The sequence below is a fragment of the Nelusetta ayraudi genome, unplaced genomic scaffold (assembly GCF_046127955.1).
Source record: "Nelusetta ayraudi isolate G7.1 ecotype Tasmania unplaced genomic scaffold, CSIRO-AGI_Nayr_v1 ptg000053l, whole genome shotgun sequence".
In the NCBI taxonomy this organism is placed as follows: domain Eukaryota; kingdom Metazoa; phylum Chordata; class Actinopteri; order Tetraodontiformes; family Monacanthidae; genus Nelusetta; species Nelusetta ayraudi.
The window spans coordinates 7,299,483-7,319,459 of NW_027466103.1; the positions used below are offsets into that span (position 1 = coordinate 7,299,483).

General features: G+C 48.0%; 1 protein-coding gene across 1 annotated transcript in view; it reads left to right on the forward strand.

The window, feature by feature from the left end:
- The window catches only part of abtb2b (ankyrin repeat and BTB (POZ) domain containing 2b), a 42,794-nt gene that overhangs the window by 12,159 nt on the left and 10,658 nt on the right, over positions 1-19,977 (forward strand). The window contains exons 2-3 of the mRNA XM_076037989.1: positions 13,514-13,663; positions 17,039-17,249. Coding sequence (XP_075894104.1) covers positions 13,514-13,663; positions 17,039-17,249 — 361 coding nt within the window. The remainder of the gene's footprint in view (positions 1-13,513; positions 13,664-17,038; positions 17,250-19,977) is intronic.

The window sequence follows — 19,977 nt, forward strand, 5'->3', positions numbered from 1 at the left end:
AGAGAGCGTGACACTTTCCTCACTCCAGTATTTGTGTGTTTTGTGACTCCCTGCGTTTCACTCATGAGCCTTGAAACGCCATCACCGCCTCCTGCTGAGGGCAGCAAGAGGGAACCAATAACAGTGTTTCATGTACGTCTGTCCCCGACTGCAAATGGGCCAAGATGATTGGACATCTGCGTGCACGCTTTTCTATATGAATTTGTAACCACACTTTTTTTTCAACGTATTTTTACAGAGTGTGGTAGAGTCGAGTGTCAAGCTACCAGTTTGCTGGTTTTCGGGAGCGAGAAAAATGTTTTTTTATGTGATCAGCATGGAAGGCAGTGACGGCCGTGCAGATGGCTGCGACGCCTCCTGTTTGCTCTGTGCAAAGTGTTGGCGCAGACAAGTGGAAAATGGGTGCAGACAGGCTGGAGTGGCGGGATCGATTCAGTAACAGGCAGGCAAAGGCAAGAAAACAACAACAACAACAACAACCAAAAAAATGCAAAAAATCTCAAGCAACAAGATGAACCTGCACTGTGGTTCTGGGCTCCAGTGAGCTCCTGCACCAAAGGCGGCAATTAGCCTGTGAAGGACTCCTGCTGGTGGCGGTGGAGCGGTGAGGTCAGCACTCAGCTGGCTTTCACAATGAGGTCAAGTGTTATTCATGCCCTGGCTTGTGCCTTGTTCCAGCTCTCCTTCTAGCAATCCACGGCTCACTGTTTGGGAAATCGTCATCCGGTCTAAGTGTGTTTTTCACATTGCGCCACAGTTGGAAAATTGAATTGGTACAATAAACTGTTCATCCTCTGCCCTCCTGTACTTTCCAAAAGTTGTTTTCACTCGTTTTCTGTCCTTTGTTCATTTCGGGACTTTCAGTTCACACACACTCACTTACAGAAGGACGTAAACGCAGTATTTAAAAGTGCACACCAACCTATGCCTGTTGTCGGGAGAGTGGCTGTTGGGCTCGCTCAGGCTTTTTATGAGCTGATGCTTCTATTGCGGCTCTTTGAAATGCCATCACTGTGTGCATGCATTATTACCTCCAGCTATCCCCAGACCATCCCGTCCTCATCACTGTGTGCTGTTCTCTCTTGGCATTTGCTCTCAAGAGTGACAAACGGCGGAGAAACCTGTCCAATTATCGCCCTCTACTCAGTGTTTCTAAGCCCTTGTGAGACTCCACAGGCTGGAACTGAAGAGCGGGAGTTGTGTGGAGGTACAGGGGGAAAGTGTGTGCGTGCATGCGTGCAGTGCGTGTGGTTTCGGGCGAGTCCAAACCCCTTTTCTCCAAACACTTGGCAAGACGCTGAATGAAATATCCGACAAGCCTCTCCTTCTGTCTGTCTGGCCTTCTGCGGTCGCGGGGTTTCCCGAGCGGCCGGCGCAGGGACTGCTGTTTATCTTGGAGCAGGAAGTGCAGCAAGGGCTTCAGCGGAGCAGCAAGAGAGATTTTTATCCCTGGAAGCATCGGGCAGTGCCGAGGGAGTGTGGCAGCGGCGTGGCTGACGGGCGTCGTCGGGGTCTGCACACGTGCACAGCCGCTGTTGTGACACCACGACTCTAGAAGAGGGGGGAAGGAGAATGGAAACACTTTTGTCAATCAGCGCTCTGTTTGCACAGGAGCTATGTGAGCATGTGCCAGAATAGACCTCCTCCTCCTCTTGTCTTTAAGACTCGCACACACACACACACACACACACACACATGCACACCACTCCTTTAAAGGGTCTCTGCTGGGCAGTCTGGTCGCTCTGGGAAGGGCAGAGGGGTTTGTGTGTGTGTGTGTGTGTGTGTGTGTGTGTGTGTGTGTGTGTGTGTGTGTGTGTGTGTGTGTGTGTGTGTGTGTGTGTGGTCAGGATGTGGCTAGCACCTCTCACGAGTCATGATTTACTAACAGTACCCACGGCGGTTAGAGCCCGACACTCAGCACATACTGCGAGTGTGAGCTGATCGGCTGTACGAGAGGGTGGAAACTTTTCCTCGCTCTCCCCTCTGTTGCCGCGCTTTTAAGACCCACCTCACAACGCGGCCAATCAATACGCCAGCTGCTGATTTATCGATGGTTTCCAGCCCATGCTTTGTTTTTTTAAATTAATTTATGCAAAAGGGCGTCGTTGGCAGCCTTGCGGTGCGGTGAGCCGGGGGCTTGTGTTGCCAGATTGTGAGTTGTGTGCGTTAGGGAAGGGATTTCAGTCTCACTGCTATTATTTAGCCATTGCGGCTTGGGAAGCATTGTGGGAACGTTGGTAGAAGGGAATTGACCGGGTCTTCTGCGCTACTCGGGAGGAAACACATTAAAAGAGACACACAAACACACACACACACACACACACACACACACACATACACACATTGGGGCGCGCTCGTCAGAATTCCCCTTCCTCCGTGGCAGTCAAAGGGAAATTGGACGCTGGCTGCCTGCTCCTCTGGTTTTACAGAAGAAAGATGAAGAAGATGCGGGGAGACGTCGGCCTCCGCTGAGGTGATGCGTATCGCTCCTCGTCAGCCGTCTTCATCTTTTTTCCATCTGCCGCTCGCAGAGGAGGGCTTCAGGGGGTGGGTGGTCCACGGAGACGGGGGAACGGGAGCCCTAACACACACACACACACACACACACACACACACACACACACACAGACGTGCGTACACGTACAGCGAGCGGCCCAAACACACACACACACACACACACACACACACACACACACACACACACACACACACACACCGACAAACACAACCGGGCACGTTGGCCCTGTGGGAAGTCGTGACGCGGCCTTATAAAGAATTTTAACGGCGCTGGCTGAGTAAAGCTGGCACGTCGCACCTGCAGAGGTAACAGCTGGGAACACAGCACCAGCAAACAGTGCAGGCAGACCACCACCTCCCACAACTTTATTTGTCTTGCTGCCGCGCTGAAGGCTGAGGAATGCACCAACAGGTGCCCCCTACGGAGAGGAAGAAGCCAATAGTCGTGATGCTGGGCACACAAGTTGTTAATACTGGAGTTGTAGTACAGTGTGCTTTGTCTTTCAGAGTCTTGATTGGCCATCCTGTAGCATCTGACTTTAAGCACCTCTGCAAGTGGGAGTGGGAGTTTCCTCGTTTTTTTATTTATCACTTGTTCACGTTTTCTTTTCTTTCTTTCCTAGTAGCTCCCGTTCAATCACCGACGGGTTGAACGTGGCCACATAATATCATGTTTTCCACGGAAGAGGAAAGAGATGCAGGGCTAAGCAGCATAAGTGCTTCCTTGATTTCCACATCCTTCTCTTCCACGCTGCGGCTGTTGTGTTTTGTGCTGCTGCGGCTCAAATGAAGTGATGTCACTCCTAACCTTTCATTAGAGGGCCAAGCCTCAAACCATCCTTTCATCTTCGACATCGAAGTGTTTCGGCGGAACTCGATAGCAAGTAGTGCTCGCACACACACACACACACACACACACACACACACACACACACACACACACACACACACACACACACACACACACTCTTTATTCCATGAAATGATCAAATTGATTGTTTTGTCTTCCTTTCTTTCTTTCTTTCTTACATTGCTTCATTGTTCGACACACTGACTTCTATTGTGTGTATTGACACTAAGGACACACTATGGCTTTGTGTATTTTTTACTGCGGCCCAAGTCGTTGACCGGATGCTGGTCCTCAGTTGGACACCGAGGATGGTGGCGGCGGCAGGGTGCTTTGTGTGTTTGACTTATGCGTGTGTGAGAGTTGCCCAGTGGGCGTGGCCGTGTCGGGTGTCAAAGGGGACATAACTGCATAAAAAGATGATCCCGGTTGAGGTGTGGGCACTTCTTCTGTGCTGTGTGTGTGTGTGTGTGTGTGTGTGTGCGTGTGTGTGCGTGTGAGGGTCAGGGGTGAGCTGTAAACCCCCTGAGGGCGTCAGATGGGTCACACAGCCACTTGAATGGAGTGACTGGTCTGCTTAAAGGTAGTTTACTGCCGACACGCCCAGTCGATCCCTAACACACCCAGGTCCCTCTGCCACACACACACACACACACACACACACACACACACACACACACACACACACACACACACACACACATAGAATATTTAAATCCTCGCTGCATGATTTGCGTTCTTGATGACACCTCAAATGCCAGCCGGATGCATTCCATTATTAAATTTGTCCCGTGTGTGTGTGAGTGTATATGTGTGGTCAGACTTCACATTTAGCAAAGTGTGTGTGTGTGTGTGTGTGTGTGTGTGTGTGTGTGTGTGTGTGTGTGTGTGTGTGTGTGTGGTGCTGGGTGGTCTGTTGATATACTGCCAGTGTGTCACCCTCACACATGTCCCCAGCAGTGGCATTGATTGGCCCACAAATTGCGCGAGGTTCTCCTGTCACCGGCGCCCACCTCTCCTCTTGTCCTCCTCAAGCGACGACAGTTGTTGGTGACAATGGTGCGGACAGACAGCGGTGGTGTCAGGGAGGATGTGACCGGACCAGCCCGGCTCATTACTGACCCTCTGCCCGCTGCTGTAAAGCACTCGGGTTGTGATTCCCACGGGAAGATACTTGCCCATCATCCTTCTTTTGTGTCATCAATGGCAGGTTGTAATGAGATGAGGAGAATGTGCACGTGGCTGCTGCTTGTTAATGTGTGACTAATTGGACTGGCATAGTGGCTTAATGGTTAATGGGAATGCAATACTGCGTCATAATGATTTTTCTTTTGTTGGCCTCTTAGGTTTGCAGTCATCTGTAGCTGCTGATGCAAAACCGTGTTATTGAATTCGCTCAAGCGGCCCCACTGTAGCTTAGTTTCCAGTAAACAGAGTGAAATTAAACTTTGCGAAAATCAAATCTGGTTCTCAGTCGAGCTCATTCTGATGGGCAACAGATCCAGAGGTCTGTCTGTCTGTCTCTTCTTTATTTTGAGGGACAGACATCCATAGATCCAGCCATACTCACTCGCTATCATCATGCACACTTGGTCTGGCAGCTTTTCTGATGTTTATGCCCAAACCAAACCAAGATGCGCTTTCAGGCTGAGGCATGGAGGCTGACATGGAGATAAGACCGGCCTTCAAAGTTTTCAGTCATGCTTTATAAAAACCTGTCGATTCGGTTGACGTGGCCTGGGGGGCAAATCCACAATTGATGATAAGCGTGAAGTGAAGTTCAGCTGTGGTGCTCACTCCTGCCAACAACTGACGTTCGTGCGGACCGCACCTCGCTACATGCACACGCACATTGCAGGGCAACACATTCACATGTGTGTGTTTGCCTATAATGATCTGAGCTGCCCAGAAAGGGGTTTTCCTCTCTTTTACTGTGTGTATTTTCCCCTGAGCTGTGAAACGCACACCGACTTTTAGTTATGGTGAGGGGGTAAAGGGGGGGATAAAAAACGAGGGATCTCCAGTTCTGATGGTAATGTGCCCACCCTTCTCCCTGACCCTTGTTTTTTTCCACCATGTTTGACTCACTCGGTTCTACGTCATGTTTTTGCCTGGTGCCCGGCCCGAAACTGGGAATGTTAATCAGAAGAAAGCAGCTTTAGATTTACAAGGGGGATTTGAATCTTTTCCCCTCTCTTTGAAACCTAAGTCATAAGTCTTACCGAGCTGTGAGAACCTTTCACAGGCAAGATGAGGTTTTTGTCAGGTTTTTGTGTCACTCCTCATCCTCTCCAGCCATTCTGCCCGTGACACAGCGTGACTTTTTATTATCATCTTTACTTGTGTGTAATTGCTCCTTTTCGAGTGTCACAGGAAGGGAAGAAGAAATTGAGTTAAACGGCCTTTCTGTTGTGAAGTGTGAGTGTGGTGAGTCACAAAATGGTGGTAATAAGAAAGGTGATAATAAGGACAGACCACATACGTCTGCGAGTGACTCACCGACACACAAGTGCTGCTTTGTGCATTTAAATCTCGACACACGCCCAAACCTCCAGAGTACTTATGTTTTATGGTTTAAATCCCGTATTGCTGTTATTATAATGCCACTTTGAGACTCCTTGGAAATCCAAGGCTTGAACAATTCAACTCAGCATCTTGCTTTGCCACAGAAAGACTCAAGTTTGCAGCTCAGTGGATATTTAGTTGAATATTTTATAACTTCTTCTTTTCCTTTCGCCACAGCAAATCCTATAGAACTGTGTCACACGTTTGGCAGGCTTTTATTGGATGCTCTTTCTGGCACAAACCTTTGCATTGATCCACTTTGAAAAAGTCTGAACATAGCACATTATTAGGCAAAGCCTGGCTACATAACATCACGTGTGACTCACTGTCCTGGTTGTGTCAGGTGATGCACGGCAGTCTGCAGTTTCTAGTGTCCTTTCAGGACCTGCAGACTCTGACTGATTCCACTGGCTGCCCCATAGTGCACACCAGATCCCCCTTTTCTTCCTTTCAACCACACTACCAGACATACAGGGACTCTCTTTAAGGTTTCCTCACTGGCTGGCTCAAGGAAAACTGGTCAGTGAAAATGAAACATTGCTGGAAAACTCTGTGCTGAAAGCAACACTGGCCTCCGACTCTGTGCCTTCCGTCAATGAGAGTTTTGTCCGCCACCCTGCTGACTGGCCCTCTGTTCTCGCCCTGACTGCGCCCAGCTGAGAGAGAAAATGACCTGATCGCACTGACAGAATGGGAGCAATTAGTGGAAACACATACTCGGATACACACTTTGTGCCTCTCTGCTCAACCCCGCTGCCCATGATGTTGTTTGTCAGAGAGCGGAATAGAGGGCAGCTTGTTCTCAATAGTGAGGTTAACTTTTTTTTTCTAAATGGACAAATAAAACAGCCAGTCTTTGATTTGTTCCAGCCACTTGAGTCTGGTCTTTACTGTAGCCATGAACGCTAATGAGAATTAGTCCAACGGGAGGTCACATTATTGCCACATTTACGTTTGCAGAGTTCCCTCCTCATCTTGTTTGTTTTGGGTTTTATTTTCTTTGAGTGGTGCCATCATGTCAGCAGCAACACCGGGTTTCATTATTCTCAGGCAAGATTCCTTTTCAAAAGGTTTCAACTGCATGACTCTAGATGGAAGCTTACCATTGGTCCTCAGAATTGAAGGGAACAGTCTAATGTAGGGAACAGATTTCACTGTACATTGTGTGTGACTAGCAAAAGTTTTGTTATATGTGGATATCTTGTTGCTTTATGTGTCTAATGTCCCTTTGTGTCTTCAAAAAAAGTCCTCCATATAGATTACAGTGTATTTCCAGCCCTGGTGCTTTACAATAAACTGAGAAACCCATTAAAACTGGCCTTCTCCTAATGGAGCCATATAATGTCCCTTTGCCGCAGACTTTGTGAAGTGGCGACACATATGGAAGCGAGGAATGTCAAACGAGATGGCCACGGGCACCACAGTTGGCTCGGAATGTAAAAATATAAAACCTGATTAGAGAGAAAAAAGGGGAAAGTCGAGGAGGGGAGAAGACGGGGTCCGAGGTCTTGCCTGGATTAGGGTTAGTCGTGTAGACGGGGTTTAGTTTGAGGTTCAAGAAACCAAAGCTGTCTTGAATGCCAGCGCTTTTAATTCAGCAACACGTGTGAGCGTTTTATTGGCTTCTCAGAGTTGCTCCATGAATGTTTCCCCGGACGTTTCATCGCTCTCCACTGCCTGACCATCGGTCCAAATGGAGTAATATTAAACCAGCAGGATTTTATTCCAAGTGGACTTTGGAGACCACGGCAGCAGTGTCTGTATTTCTCTGTCATATTCTAATACAATGTGAAGGTATGAAGGCACAACATTTCCTAGATAAATAAGTGGTGACCAAAGAAAGTCACATTAACATTATAGATGTTTTTGTGGTTCAGTCACGCCTGCTTTTGTCCCAGAAAAGATCACTCTGCATCCCCAATAACTTCACTGAGATCAACTTGGTCCAGCATCCTGCAGATGTAAACTCAGCCAATGAAGGCCTGCTGAAGATTTATCCAATGCCTAAAGTTACTACAGGACTTGTTGTCATACGGATGCTGTTACATTAGGTGTGAGGTGAGCTTATGGTTTCATCATAGTTTAATCATTGAAGGTTTTTGGTTGCTTGGATTTCCAAACTCTTTTATTTGTTTCCTATGAGAATTTCTTAATGCTACCACAACTACCACCACTACTTCTGCAATATGATAACTTCTACGCAACACCGCCTTCTAGCTTCTGTATTTGCTTAAATACCGGGGCTTTCCTGTTTCCTCAAAGTTCTATTTTGTCAGCGATGGATGGTGTGTGTGGGTGTTCCTGTTCACTGACTTGGGGAAGACCTCTTTGTACACAGCTGATATGGCTACTTCCTCTTTTAGCCCCAGCTGAGCGTCACCTCTGACCCGTGACCCCTTGCAGCAGGGGGGGTTTACCAGAGGTGTCAGGAGACATTGACCAGACCCCACTTCACGTGTCCATCACGGTGTGATTTATCTTTCTGCTGTGTGTGTGTGTGTGTGTGTGTGTGTGTGTGTGTGTGTGTGTGTCAGAAACATCCCAAATCCCTCACAGAACATGTACAGTTAGCAGCTCCAAACTATGAATGCTTCTCTGTCTCGCCACATTGGTTCATTTGTATTTTGAAAAAGCCCAAAAGCCAAACGAGAGATATTTTTAGCTAAATACTATAAGAACTCTGGAGTTTGTGAATGGCCGTCTGTCCTGGTTGAATCCTGTTTAGATAAGACGTGATGAGGCTCCGCCAGAGCAAGCAAACAAAGCTCAACTCCCATTAGCTCCCGCAGTGAAACACTTGCATTCAACAAAGTTAATTCATCCCCCTCACAGTTATTTCTTCAAAAATTGGGCTCGGCACCGCCTACAAAAGACCTGTGTGTGTTACCGAAATCCCTGAGGACTGTGTGTGTGTGTGTGTGTGTGTGTGTGCGTGGGTGGAGTTGGACGTGTGAAAAACAGGTGTTTTGGAGCTCTGAAGTGTGGAAAACAAGAGGCTGGTCCTGTGAGTGAAGGACCACATCTGGCCTTTGGATTCCCCTGACTTGATGACTTGAAGCGAAGCACAAGGGTGTCTGTGTGTAGGTGTGTGTGTGTGTGTAGGGTCTTTTGTTGTGTTAAGAGATGCTGATCGGTAGACTGCGACGGGACACACACCCGACAACAACCCTGCTGAACACTGCACCGTTGTGCGACCACCGCCTTCCAGCCTCCACACAGGGACCAGCGGAGGGACTTCTGGCCCAGAATCAGAGGCCTTCTCTGGGCGGAGGAAGCGACTTTGAAGCCCCCCCCCCCCTCCCCCCCTCTTCCCAACCACCTCCTCTTCTTTCCTCCACTCTCTGATCCATCCACAGCTAATGAATGAGAGACTGTTAAAGGAGACAAGGCAGGTGTTGAGCGAGGCTCATCAGGTCCCTCTGTCTTTCACACGCTCCCTCAGCGGTAGACAAAACACACTAGTCGCATAGACCCGGGATTCTACTTGCATTGACTTTTATCAGAGTCACCTCAGAGCTTTGACACAGGATAGCGCCACCAAGACTCCCAGTTCCAAAGGCGGTTTTCTTTTATTATCACATGGATAAAGTCGCGCCAACTCTTTGTTTGTCTTGTTTCAGGCAAAGCGTCGTTTTCCATCATCCACCACCGTAGATTAAAGGCCTCGAGTTCCCCTTACTTGCATTTAATGAAGTCTCATTCATTTTAACTTAAAGGGCCAAGACTGCAAACTGTTAATGATTGTGATATATCGCAGTCCGGCATGAGTGCTTGGCATTGCGAACGTTGCATCCCGTGGGAAATAAAATCCAGAGTTGATTTATGTTGCGGTTTTGCCATCGTCCAAGAATGTGGAGCTCGTCTCCTGTGGCCTGATTGTGAAGGTGAAACCCAAATATCCTTCAGAATACATAGAAGATTCATGAGCAGAATAGCACTCAAGGCCTACACATTGTAGATATTTTCCTTTTCGGCGCCTTTAATTAACCTTGCCGGCAAAGAGTATTGCAAAACATCATGAAAAATGAATGGCATTGGAGATAAAAGATTATCAAGTTTGGATAAAAAATATATTGGAGACAAAACGGTGAAGACGATTCCCAAAACTGACATAAGGTTATTTTTTAACGGCTCACTCTCGGGTCACAGATACTGTATGTTTTCCCAACAATCCAGGCAAGAATGGGGCTGAAAATTAGATTTGGCAGGAATTCTCTGAATGTGATCTGGAGCTCACCAGCCAAGTTTCGACAGACTTAATGAAGTCGTCCATGGACTCTTCTGACCTTGGAGTGGCAGAGTGTCCAGCCTGATTGTGAGTGATGGTGTGACTAGGCAGGAAGCAGTGGTAATGGTTTGGCCAGATGACTGTTTGGATGGTGTGTGCTGGCTTTGCGGTAACTCTCAGCTGTGATTGGTAGCTGGGAATCCTGCACAGCGGCAGCAGGGTCGGTCTCTTCGACGGAACCTTGACAAGCTGCTCTTCTGTCTTTTCTTTCTTTCTTCTTTTCTTTCCGTTTTGTTTTTTTCTTGTGTCACCGTGTCACATATTCCTGCCACTGTCAGGCCAGTGCCATCAGACAAGTGGTGCTCACAGGGCCGGAGCTCCTCTGTGACATTGCCTCAAGTTGGCTTCCAGACCCACGCTGGGACCGAGTGACGCAAGGCTTTGGGTTGAGGCAGTGAGGCATGCGATGGGGTGGGACCGCCGAGACACCGGTGGACTGGGAATATTACGGCTTTTCAGCGTTTTGTAATTATTTTATTATTTTCGAAGGGAAAATGTTAGAATCAATTGAAACCGCTCCAACGCCTCCAAAGAGTCCTCTCCCTTTTAAAGCTGCTCTATTTCCGGCGCGCTAAATATAGACGGGCGTCTAATTCTGCCGGTGTAATAACGCGCATCCTGAGGGCACATCAAATCTCAGAGCCTGTTTGAAGCACCGCGTTTCCATGAGATGAACATTAACCTCCCGCTTTCCCAAAATAATTCCTGTCAAACTTGTCGCAGTGCAAGAGGCAGAATCTGCCGAAACCCTTGCTGACGGTGGCATTAGGAGTCGCTGAGAGCGATTCGTCAACCACGTTTGCTCAGTCACTCGGCTTGGTTTCATTTTAGCATATGACTTCAAAAAAAAATCCATGACTCAACTTCAGCGTGACGAGAATGATAATAAGCAGAAACAATGAGAGGGATGATGTTATGAGCGAACACTATTGCTCACTCCTGCACACTCATGAGACGCACACACACACACACACCTGCCTACACCTTGCTGTCACTCACACTCCCTCACCAGCCCACACTAATGAGACCCGAGATCAGAACGGCCCCCGAGGAGGAACTTGAGTCTGTCTGACAGTAATGCTGAAACTGAGCCATTTCTGATAAAGGTTTTCACATTAGGAGCCTTTTTGTTACGACTCGTCTGTCATGTAGAGGCCCCTGAGGTTATGGTGGCCATAAAACATGGCAGTGTGTATAAATGAGGAGGTAGTTCAGTGAAGGAGAAGGTCTGTAAAATGTCCCACTAGTTTTCTGTGAATGCACCCAATTAGCCACAATGACTTTCGTCTGTTTGAACAAAAATCACAGTAAAAATATAATCCCTGAAGTTTGGAGGGTCAAATGCGTCCAATGTACTTTCTGTTTGTGCGAAGAGATGTGTTTAAAGCTCGTGCACAGTTTGGTCACCTGATAGTTTTTGTTTCTTTTTCTGTAGCGGCTGTGCTCTGCTGGTGGCAGCCATTTCCATTGTGCTGGAACACAGAGTCAGCACGTCGCACAGAGAAAGTACGAGAGAGGCACAGAGAGCGACACACACACACACACACACACACACACACACACACACACACACACACACACACACACACACACACACACACACAGCTATTGTTGAGTCCTTTCAGCTACATAACGCTGCATTAGCCAACATATATTGTGATTTTATTTCATTTTTTCATTTGAGAATTTGGTGGTATTATTTCTAATGTACATAGTTAACAGTCAGTTACTCAGTCAACATGTAATTCAACTCAGGGCCTCATGAATTTTAGGGGCTGCAGTTCTCACAACCTTGGGAATGACTTACAGCTTTGACAAGTGCATAATGTCGTGAATGTTCGGAGGGATTGTCTAATTGTTTATTCAGACTGACTTCTTTCTCCATTCACGCCACATGTTTTTATCACTGCCAAGGGGAACAAGTGCACTTCAAAGGCAGATCATGTAAATTCTTGTCAGACTCATCGGATGTTTTCAGTGCTGAAGATCCCTCCGAGAGTCCTGTGAGAGTTGCGCTGCACAAATCACATGGTAATGTCATTTTGTTCTCTCCCCTTTGAGAGACACTCGGAAGAGGAGCTTTTCTCATCACGCTTTGTGGGAGAGTTGCAGTTCAATGTCGATCAACTTTCCGCTTCTTTTTTCGTTTCCGGCAGACGCGTCTATTTGTAATGACGCTCTTCCGGCCCTGAATTAAAGTTCTAACCTCTGAGCACCTACATATACCGGCGCACGTTGCTTCAAACGCCAAAGAATGTGTGGGAGTTTGCAGCGTCCGCAGGAGTCACCAAGAGGCTGAAAGCAGCTGTGTGCGGTTCTCTGTTTGACTTGCTCGAGTTTCTGTCTATTTTAACTGCTGAGTAACCCGCACACTTCACCGCACAGGCCGCTTTCAGCAGCGACAGCAGAACCAGATGACATCCTGGCTTATGTAACAAATGTTCTTATCTGTTCTTTAGAAATTAATCTCACAACAGACTGCCGTAGATTTTGGAACCTCCTGCTTGTTACAGTCCGCGCAGTCGCCGTTATCTGCTTCAATGACGGCAGGTTAATCATCCTGGACGACTGGATTATGCTTTATTTTATTTGACTACTCTTCACATTGTAGTTTACATTGTGAAGCAGGAAGGGATGGTTGAAGGAGGAAATACCACAGGCTCATAGACTGACTGGAGTTACAACACAACCCATTACCTCTGGTGAAGTGGAAAATATGTTCAAGTGCAGTCCAGTCAGTGTACGAGATCATCTGAACTTGTCTTTTGAAATACTTCACTTTTTTTTCCCTTTGCAACTTCCTTCTACATTTGAAAAATTACACTTTTTTCATTTCTAATTTTCCCAGCGTTATTTTACCTGTCTCTCTATCTGCGGCTGTTTCCGCCTGAAAGGTTCTGACAAATATAAGTTGGCTTGTCAGCTGCACGCTTTACAGTGTGACATTTTTAAAGGGAAAAATGCGCAGCTGCTGCAATGTGTCTGCCATAATATTTTGCTTCCATTAGGCTCGTGATGCTTCGGCATTAAGCCTGCTGTCGCCGCTTGCTCATTCCCCCCCTCCGAACGTGTTGAGAGCCGGGCCCATTACCCCGCTCCTGTTTGCTGGCCCTCGGCAGTGTGGAGTTACGTGTGACAAGGAGTTTAAACCCAGCGTAAATAGCGGCGGTAATTGTTGGGGGACCTCCGTTGCGAGGGAGTGAGGCCGCTAAAGTCGCGCGGCCTTGTTTTTCGCTGCTTTGGGATCCCGTGTGAACATCGACGGCTAATTCCCCCGTGTGCTGCTGTCTCCGCAGGTGTGCTGTCCCTGCCCGCCCATTTCAGCCCCTACACGGAGAACCAGCAGACGTCTGCGGACAGCAGGGAGGATGCCTATGCCCAGCTGGAGCTGAGGACGCTGGAACAGTCCCTGCTGGCTACCTGTGTGGGCAGCATCTCTGAGCTCAGTGAGTCCATCAACTCCAGGCCTGCCTCTGTGTGTGTGTGTGTGTGTGTGTGTGTGTGTGTGTGTGTGTGTGTGTGTGTGTGTGTGTGTGTCTGTGTGTCTGTGTGTGTGTGTGTGTGTAAGACTCAGCCATACTGTGAACCCTGTGTAAACACAGCCCGTCACCTCCCTTCTGTTTACTGGCCGTGTTCGTGTGGGAATCCCCGTCCGACAAGACGGCCAATTATTCCAGCCAGTCAAGTGATAAACTGTAACAATAAAGTTGTTTCATTGTAATCAGATCGAGTCTGATTGGTGCGATCGTGTGTCTCATGCGTTCTGCTGGAAAAATAAGCAGTGAAGTTTATCAGCTGGCGGAGCCTTGGAGATTGAAGTGATTGTGTGTTTTATTGTAAATTGTCCGTCGCTGGTTTGTTTGCCTTCATGGTGTGTATTATGGGGTTATGGCGCTCTAGACTGTATCTCAGTCAGATTTATGAACTGGAGGCTTTCAGAATCTATTCGTGCACACACAACCATTTGTCTGCTCCACAATGTCCACATTTATCCTGGTCTTTCATTCAATTGAAGGAAAAATAACTTCCATCTTAAATGCTTTAGCAAAGGTTGGTGGAGTTAGGATGGATGGATGTTTCTTATCCAGTGCTTTACCCATTTTCCTATCTTTATTATTCATCTTGAACTCCAGTGAAGTTCCCTTTCATGATTGTCTAGAAAGCTTTACACAGTCACCTTAAAACAGCTTGTTTATTCCTCTTTACAGCAGTTTCGGTTCCTACTTTTGTAAAGAAGGGTGTGAACAAGAGAGCCACGAGGTGGATAAGAGAGAAGAACCAATACCTGGCTCACGGTGTTTGAACTAAGTATGGGTTCCCTTTGTGACATCAGTAAGGGAACATTTGCAGAGCTTTGAGTTTTATTTCACATTTTCTAAACACTATGTCAAGCAGCAGAAGTAAAGAATACACTTTAGTCTCATTTGTGGGGAGTTCAGTGACTGTCTGGAACCAGAACTGTTAGAAAGCACTGGGGAAGGGACGTTTGCTAATATCATTGGGAAGTAGATCTATTTGACACAGTTTATATGGATAGTCTTTAATGGTAGACCAGAGCAAATGTAATGAGGGGTATTTCTATTCAATATGCATGTTGTGTCAACTTCTATTGTGTGACAAAATATCTTTTAGATTGTGAGAGTTGAGGTTGGCATGTAAATCTGCTGACACATGAATGTTGCCTATTTTGACTGGGACTGAATGTCTGTTGGGATGGCTCAGTGAAAAGCGTCACTCCTGTCCTGTGGCTACCATCTATGAACATCATGAATGTTTGGTAACCAGAGTCACACACAGACAGACTGTGCTGCCCTGTACTGTTTGTTTGAGCTGGAAGTTGTAAAAGGGGTTGGCTGACGACTGGAAGCCAAAATCAAGATGTTCAAATGTTTGATTTAAAAAAAAAAAAAAAATCCATATAAAATTCGGTGGAGAGAAGGATTTTTGTATTGCAGGAGTTTTCAGCCGACGGCTGGACTGTGTACGGCGGCTGAGGTGAGATGTTGTGGGTGGGGGTTGTGATGGAGAGGTGAGGAGAGAGGTTGTCAGGCCGATGGGGTTGGGGGTGGGGGGTAGGGGTGGATTAGTGTTGATGAGAGCCGGGATACGTTTCCTCCCCAAAATGAGCCCAACACTCTGCCATTTGTTCCAGGAGCACAAGGCCACGTTCATAGCCGGCGGCCGTTAGCGAGGCATTAAAAGGTGTACACACACCTCCACACTGAAGGACTTTTTCTCACTTTCTCACTGGTCTCTTTGTGCCACACGTCGCTGGCCGGAGTCACGCTGAGCTGTTTGGGGCAGGGCTAGCATCCCACACACACACACACACACACACACACACACACACACACACACACACACACGTGCACGCACACCCTGCGATAAGCACGCACACACGCATCAAAATGACTGAGGACCTGGCGCTGAGACGTGAACCAAAGGGAAGCGGGACACAGGAGCATCTGTGCTGATGCTGGACCTTGTCGCTGCACTTGGCTGGACACTCAGTTTACAGTGAAAATGATGAATAATGCAGGGAAAGATACTGGAAATGAAATCAACCAACACAGACTTTTAAAAGCTCAGCTCGTCAACAGAGGGGCTCCGTGTTTCTGGTTTCCGTGACCTGTGGGAAACTGATCATCCACTTTGCTTTGGGAACATTGCAGATTGGAATTGAACTAATCCAAGCAATGTGTTCTATGCGCTCAAGCCCCCCCGATCAAATGATCAAATGTGAGGACTAAAACTCTTGTAAATCAGGTTTTGTTTTTTGTTTTGGTCTTTCAACTCTGATGTAAGGGGCAAAGCCCCGCAAAACATTTCTGTCACAGCTTCAAAGTTCCACCAGCGTTCACAGGGATTCCGTGCGACTTGTAATGGAAGACCGTAGCATTTCATCTCCTTGCGACCCCTGGGAACTCGGCCTTGGGGCATAATATTGCACGGAAAGCCAGAGAGAGGCGCTACATCTTGGGCAGTAATTCCTGCGAGACCTCCTGGAGGGGCTGTTTGGTGGTGGTTTACACAAAGGAGGCCCTTCAGCTTGAAGTGGGGTCTGCTTTGAGAGAACCACTTCAGTGTAACCCCTCCCCCACCCCACCCTGCCAAAGGACCCCCAAAACCTCTAATACAGTCCCACTGTTGAACCCCAGCCCCACAGCCTCCCTCTCACGCTAATCTGGTTAGAAATTAGCCCAGGGGTAATTATGGCCAATGAGCCTCACAAGATCCCAAGTTCGAACCTGGCGCCCCACACTCTGTCTCTCAGCCCCTCCCCCACACCACTGCGGCTGATGTTTTGTCTCCCCTTGCATCCCTGCTTTGACACTTACTCACTCACTCACAGCACCTCTGAGTGAGCTGTAGTTTCTAATCAGTCAATCCTTAATTAATAGCAGTTTAATTAGCTGAGTTGACAAGATGAGTTACTCAAAGAAAGAACATTGGTTCGTTTTGCTGAATGCCAGCTCAGTGAGAGAGGAAGTGCACTGATGCAGATGAGGTAATTAGATCCAACTGACGTTCATCCTTTTGACCCCTCTGTGAAGATGGATGAATATTTAGACTGGCCGGCTGACTGTGCTCACTCCTCATGACACCCTTAATGGAAAATACCGTTTAACAAAGATGAGTAGAAATGCTTGAGAGCTCTTCAGAGGAAGGGGAAAGCCCAGTTTGACTTCAGTCACTCGTTACTCAGCAACCACAGAAACACTGCATGGGCTCCAAATAGTTCACAAAGACTTATGAAGTCTTCTGGCTTTAATACGACCGACAAAAAAACTTTAATCTGTGTCCTGCTTCCTCTGTTCCAGGTGACCTGGTGTCCCGCGCAATGCACCACATGCAGCGCCTGAGCTCAGTGCGTCCGGGCCTCAGCCCCGCCCGCCACACCCGCCCCCAGCAGCCCGTGTCCTGGTCACCAGACGCCCTCCACACCCTCTACTACTTCCTGCGCTGCCCACAAATGGAGTCCATGGAGAATCCCAACCTCGATCCCCCGCGAATGGCACTCAGCAAAGAGAGGTCGGTGTCACGCATGACCGGGCCGGAGCAGTTTAGCAGCTCCGACGGACCCACACAGCCGCTTGAATAACAGATCTAATCTCACAGTCTACTTTCGGAGACGCCCACATAAATTGAATTCAATGCTGTTACTCGCTTTCCTGACGAGGTCTTTATTTGTGAGAGAATGAAGTCGTGATGAATCCCTCCATGGGAGCCGAACGCACAAACTCAAAACACAAGGACAAAAAAACAAAACAAAACAACCTTCAGTCGGAAGAGAAGGTTCTCATTACGCTTCAAACCTTGTAAGGCTCCAGATTTTTTTTGTCTCGTCTTTCCGCACCCCCTTTGTTCCCTGGCAACTGAAGCTGGAGTTCTCTGTTTAAATTACAAGTAAACCAGGGGCTCCAGGTGTTAATGTTGGACTGATAGATAGGTGGAGTGCTCTGCTGGAGCGTAAATGAAGTCAAATACTGGTGCTTTACGGGATTTTATAATGGTCTGTTATTTCTGCAAGAGTCTCCTCAGATCTTCCCTGGCACGTCTTTGTTTAACCAGCGCTGTCTTTTTAAGGCCTGAGGGGCTGAAAGGGTCCTGAAAGGGAGTCGTTGTGGTTCCAGTGTCCCAGTATCTCATGGCCAGTCTGCCCATCATAACGCCATTAAGCCTTTATGTCTACCATCACACTTACCTGCTCATTCGCTGACCTGGAATCAGAATGATGATGTCTGAGTAACTGAAGGGCACCTAAAGTGGGAAATCTCCATCTCTTAATTACACTCTTTAATCTTAAGTATGATACCTGGTCTAATGGTAGCAGAGAAGTTGGATGTAGTATTAGCTAAAGTGTGTGTGTGTGTGTGTGTGTGTGTGTGTGTGTGTGTGTGTGTGTGTGTGTGTGTGTGTGTGTGTGTAGGTTGGAGTATTATTGCTACTTCATTTACATTGCTAAGCTCTGCAGACTCACTGTGACCGGGGCACCTCTGCTGGGAGATGATCTCTTGCTCAAGATCTTTGCAATGAGATCAGCCAGTCCCTTCCCTAATCACACACACACACACACACACACACACACACACGCGCACACACACACGTCCATGCACATTAGGCACATCTGGGTGCTCCAAACACCATATGGCTCCTATACACCTAACAAGGAGCAGCCGCGGTGCGAGCGAGCTGAGTTGGGTTCCTCACTTCCATCAAAGAGAACATGCACACCTTTTTCTCCTTACCCGGCTGCTTCCTCAGATGTTTTTAATGCTTGGTGTATATCACTGCAGGTTTATGTGTGTGAGTTGAAATGATTTATTATGATTTTATGCTCCATATTTTATTTTTGATGTTCTTCCTTGGTTTTCCCACTGCTGGTTGCTTGCCAGCCACTCTGGGTGCAGATTCAGGTGACTAGTGCGCTAACTTGCTAGTCGTTAACAACACACGTGCCAGGAACAATGCAGGATTTTCTTCACGCCCGAGCTGCTCAGCCTCTCCAGCTTCATTAACTGCCTCTGGTGGCAATCCAAAACCACCCAATCTGTGTGGGCCGAGACGCCTTGAGGCCCAGAAGCCACAGGACTGCAGGACACGCCCTGATGTCGCATTAGAGGTTTTGCCGCAGATGATGTAGGACCAAATGAATGAATGAATGTATGCGCGAAGCGGGGAGAAGACCGCAGACACCCCCACCCCTAACCTCCGAGTCTCAGAGTCAGCTCTGTTTACTTGGCTTTAAAACCTGAAGTTGGCCAAGGAGAGTTGAACCATCAACTTCCTGCACTGAGCCAAGGATCGATCTGGCAACCCCTGACAACCAACATAGCTTTTTTTAAAGAAGAAGAAGAAGGAGAAGAAATGAAAGAGCAAAGAAGTTCACAGACATTTGAAGAGATGCTTGTGATGGTTTTGAAGAAGATTTTCTAGCGAACTCAAATCGTCAGCCAGTGACGGAGATCTCCTCGTCATTCCTCCTCAAGGGCAGAAGCCCTTCACACCGTTCTCTAAGAGAGAGCAGCCGCCTCTTTGAGCTCCTTTTGCAACGGCCACGTCCCACTGTGTTGAACGAGCTTCCCTCTTTGAGCGGATGGAAAGAAGCACTAATGGCTCGATGTGTTGCCCTGATAAGGAGCAGCCTTGGAAGCCCACTTCCCACCGCAGATACACCAGATATGGTTACTTCTCCCCTCACGCTTCCTTTATGAGCGTAATCTGACTCTCGATCAGTGCTTTACCTTGACCCCCGGTGGAGGTCACGTTGAGGGGGCGGGGGTGCAGCTCCCAAGATGTGTTTGATGTGTTTTACAACACAGCGGTTTGGGGGATGCAGCTCACTTTAATATATGAGAGCTGTGTAAAGTGCGATGTTGCCTCCTGGGCAAAAAAAGAGGCTTTTTCATGTTGGGAGGTCAGAGGTGAAACACACCTGACTGAGACCTGGACCCGCTGTCCCTTTACAAGCATCCAGGTGGCAGCGTGGCAGACTGTGCTCTTATTTGCATGTGTGTCCTTGCATGTGCCTGGTGTGTGTGCGTGTGTGTGTGTGTGTGTGTGTGTGTGTGTGTGTGTGTGTGTGTGTGTGTGTGTGTGTGTGTGTGTGTGTGTGTGTGTGTGTGTGTCCCGCTGCTCCCAGTGTGCTGCCTCAGCACGCCGGGTCAGCGGAGTGGCCAGAAGTGCGATCCAGTTTCAGCGTTAACGGGCGGCACCGGCTTTGATGTCTGGCTCGCCCTCGGCTCTCCGGCGGAGGCCC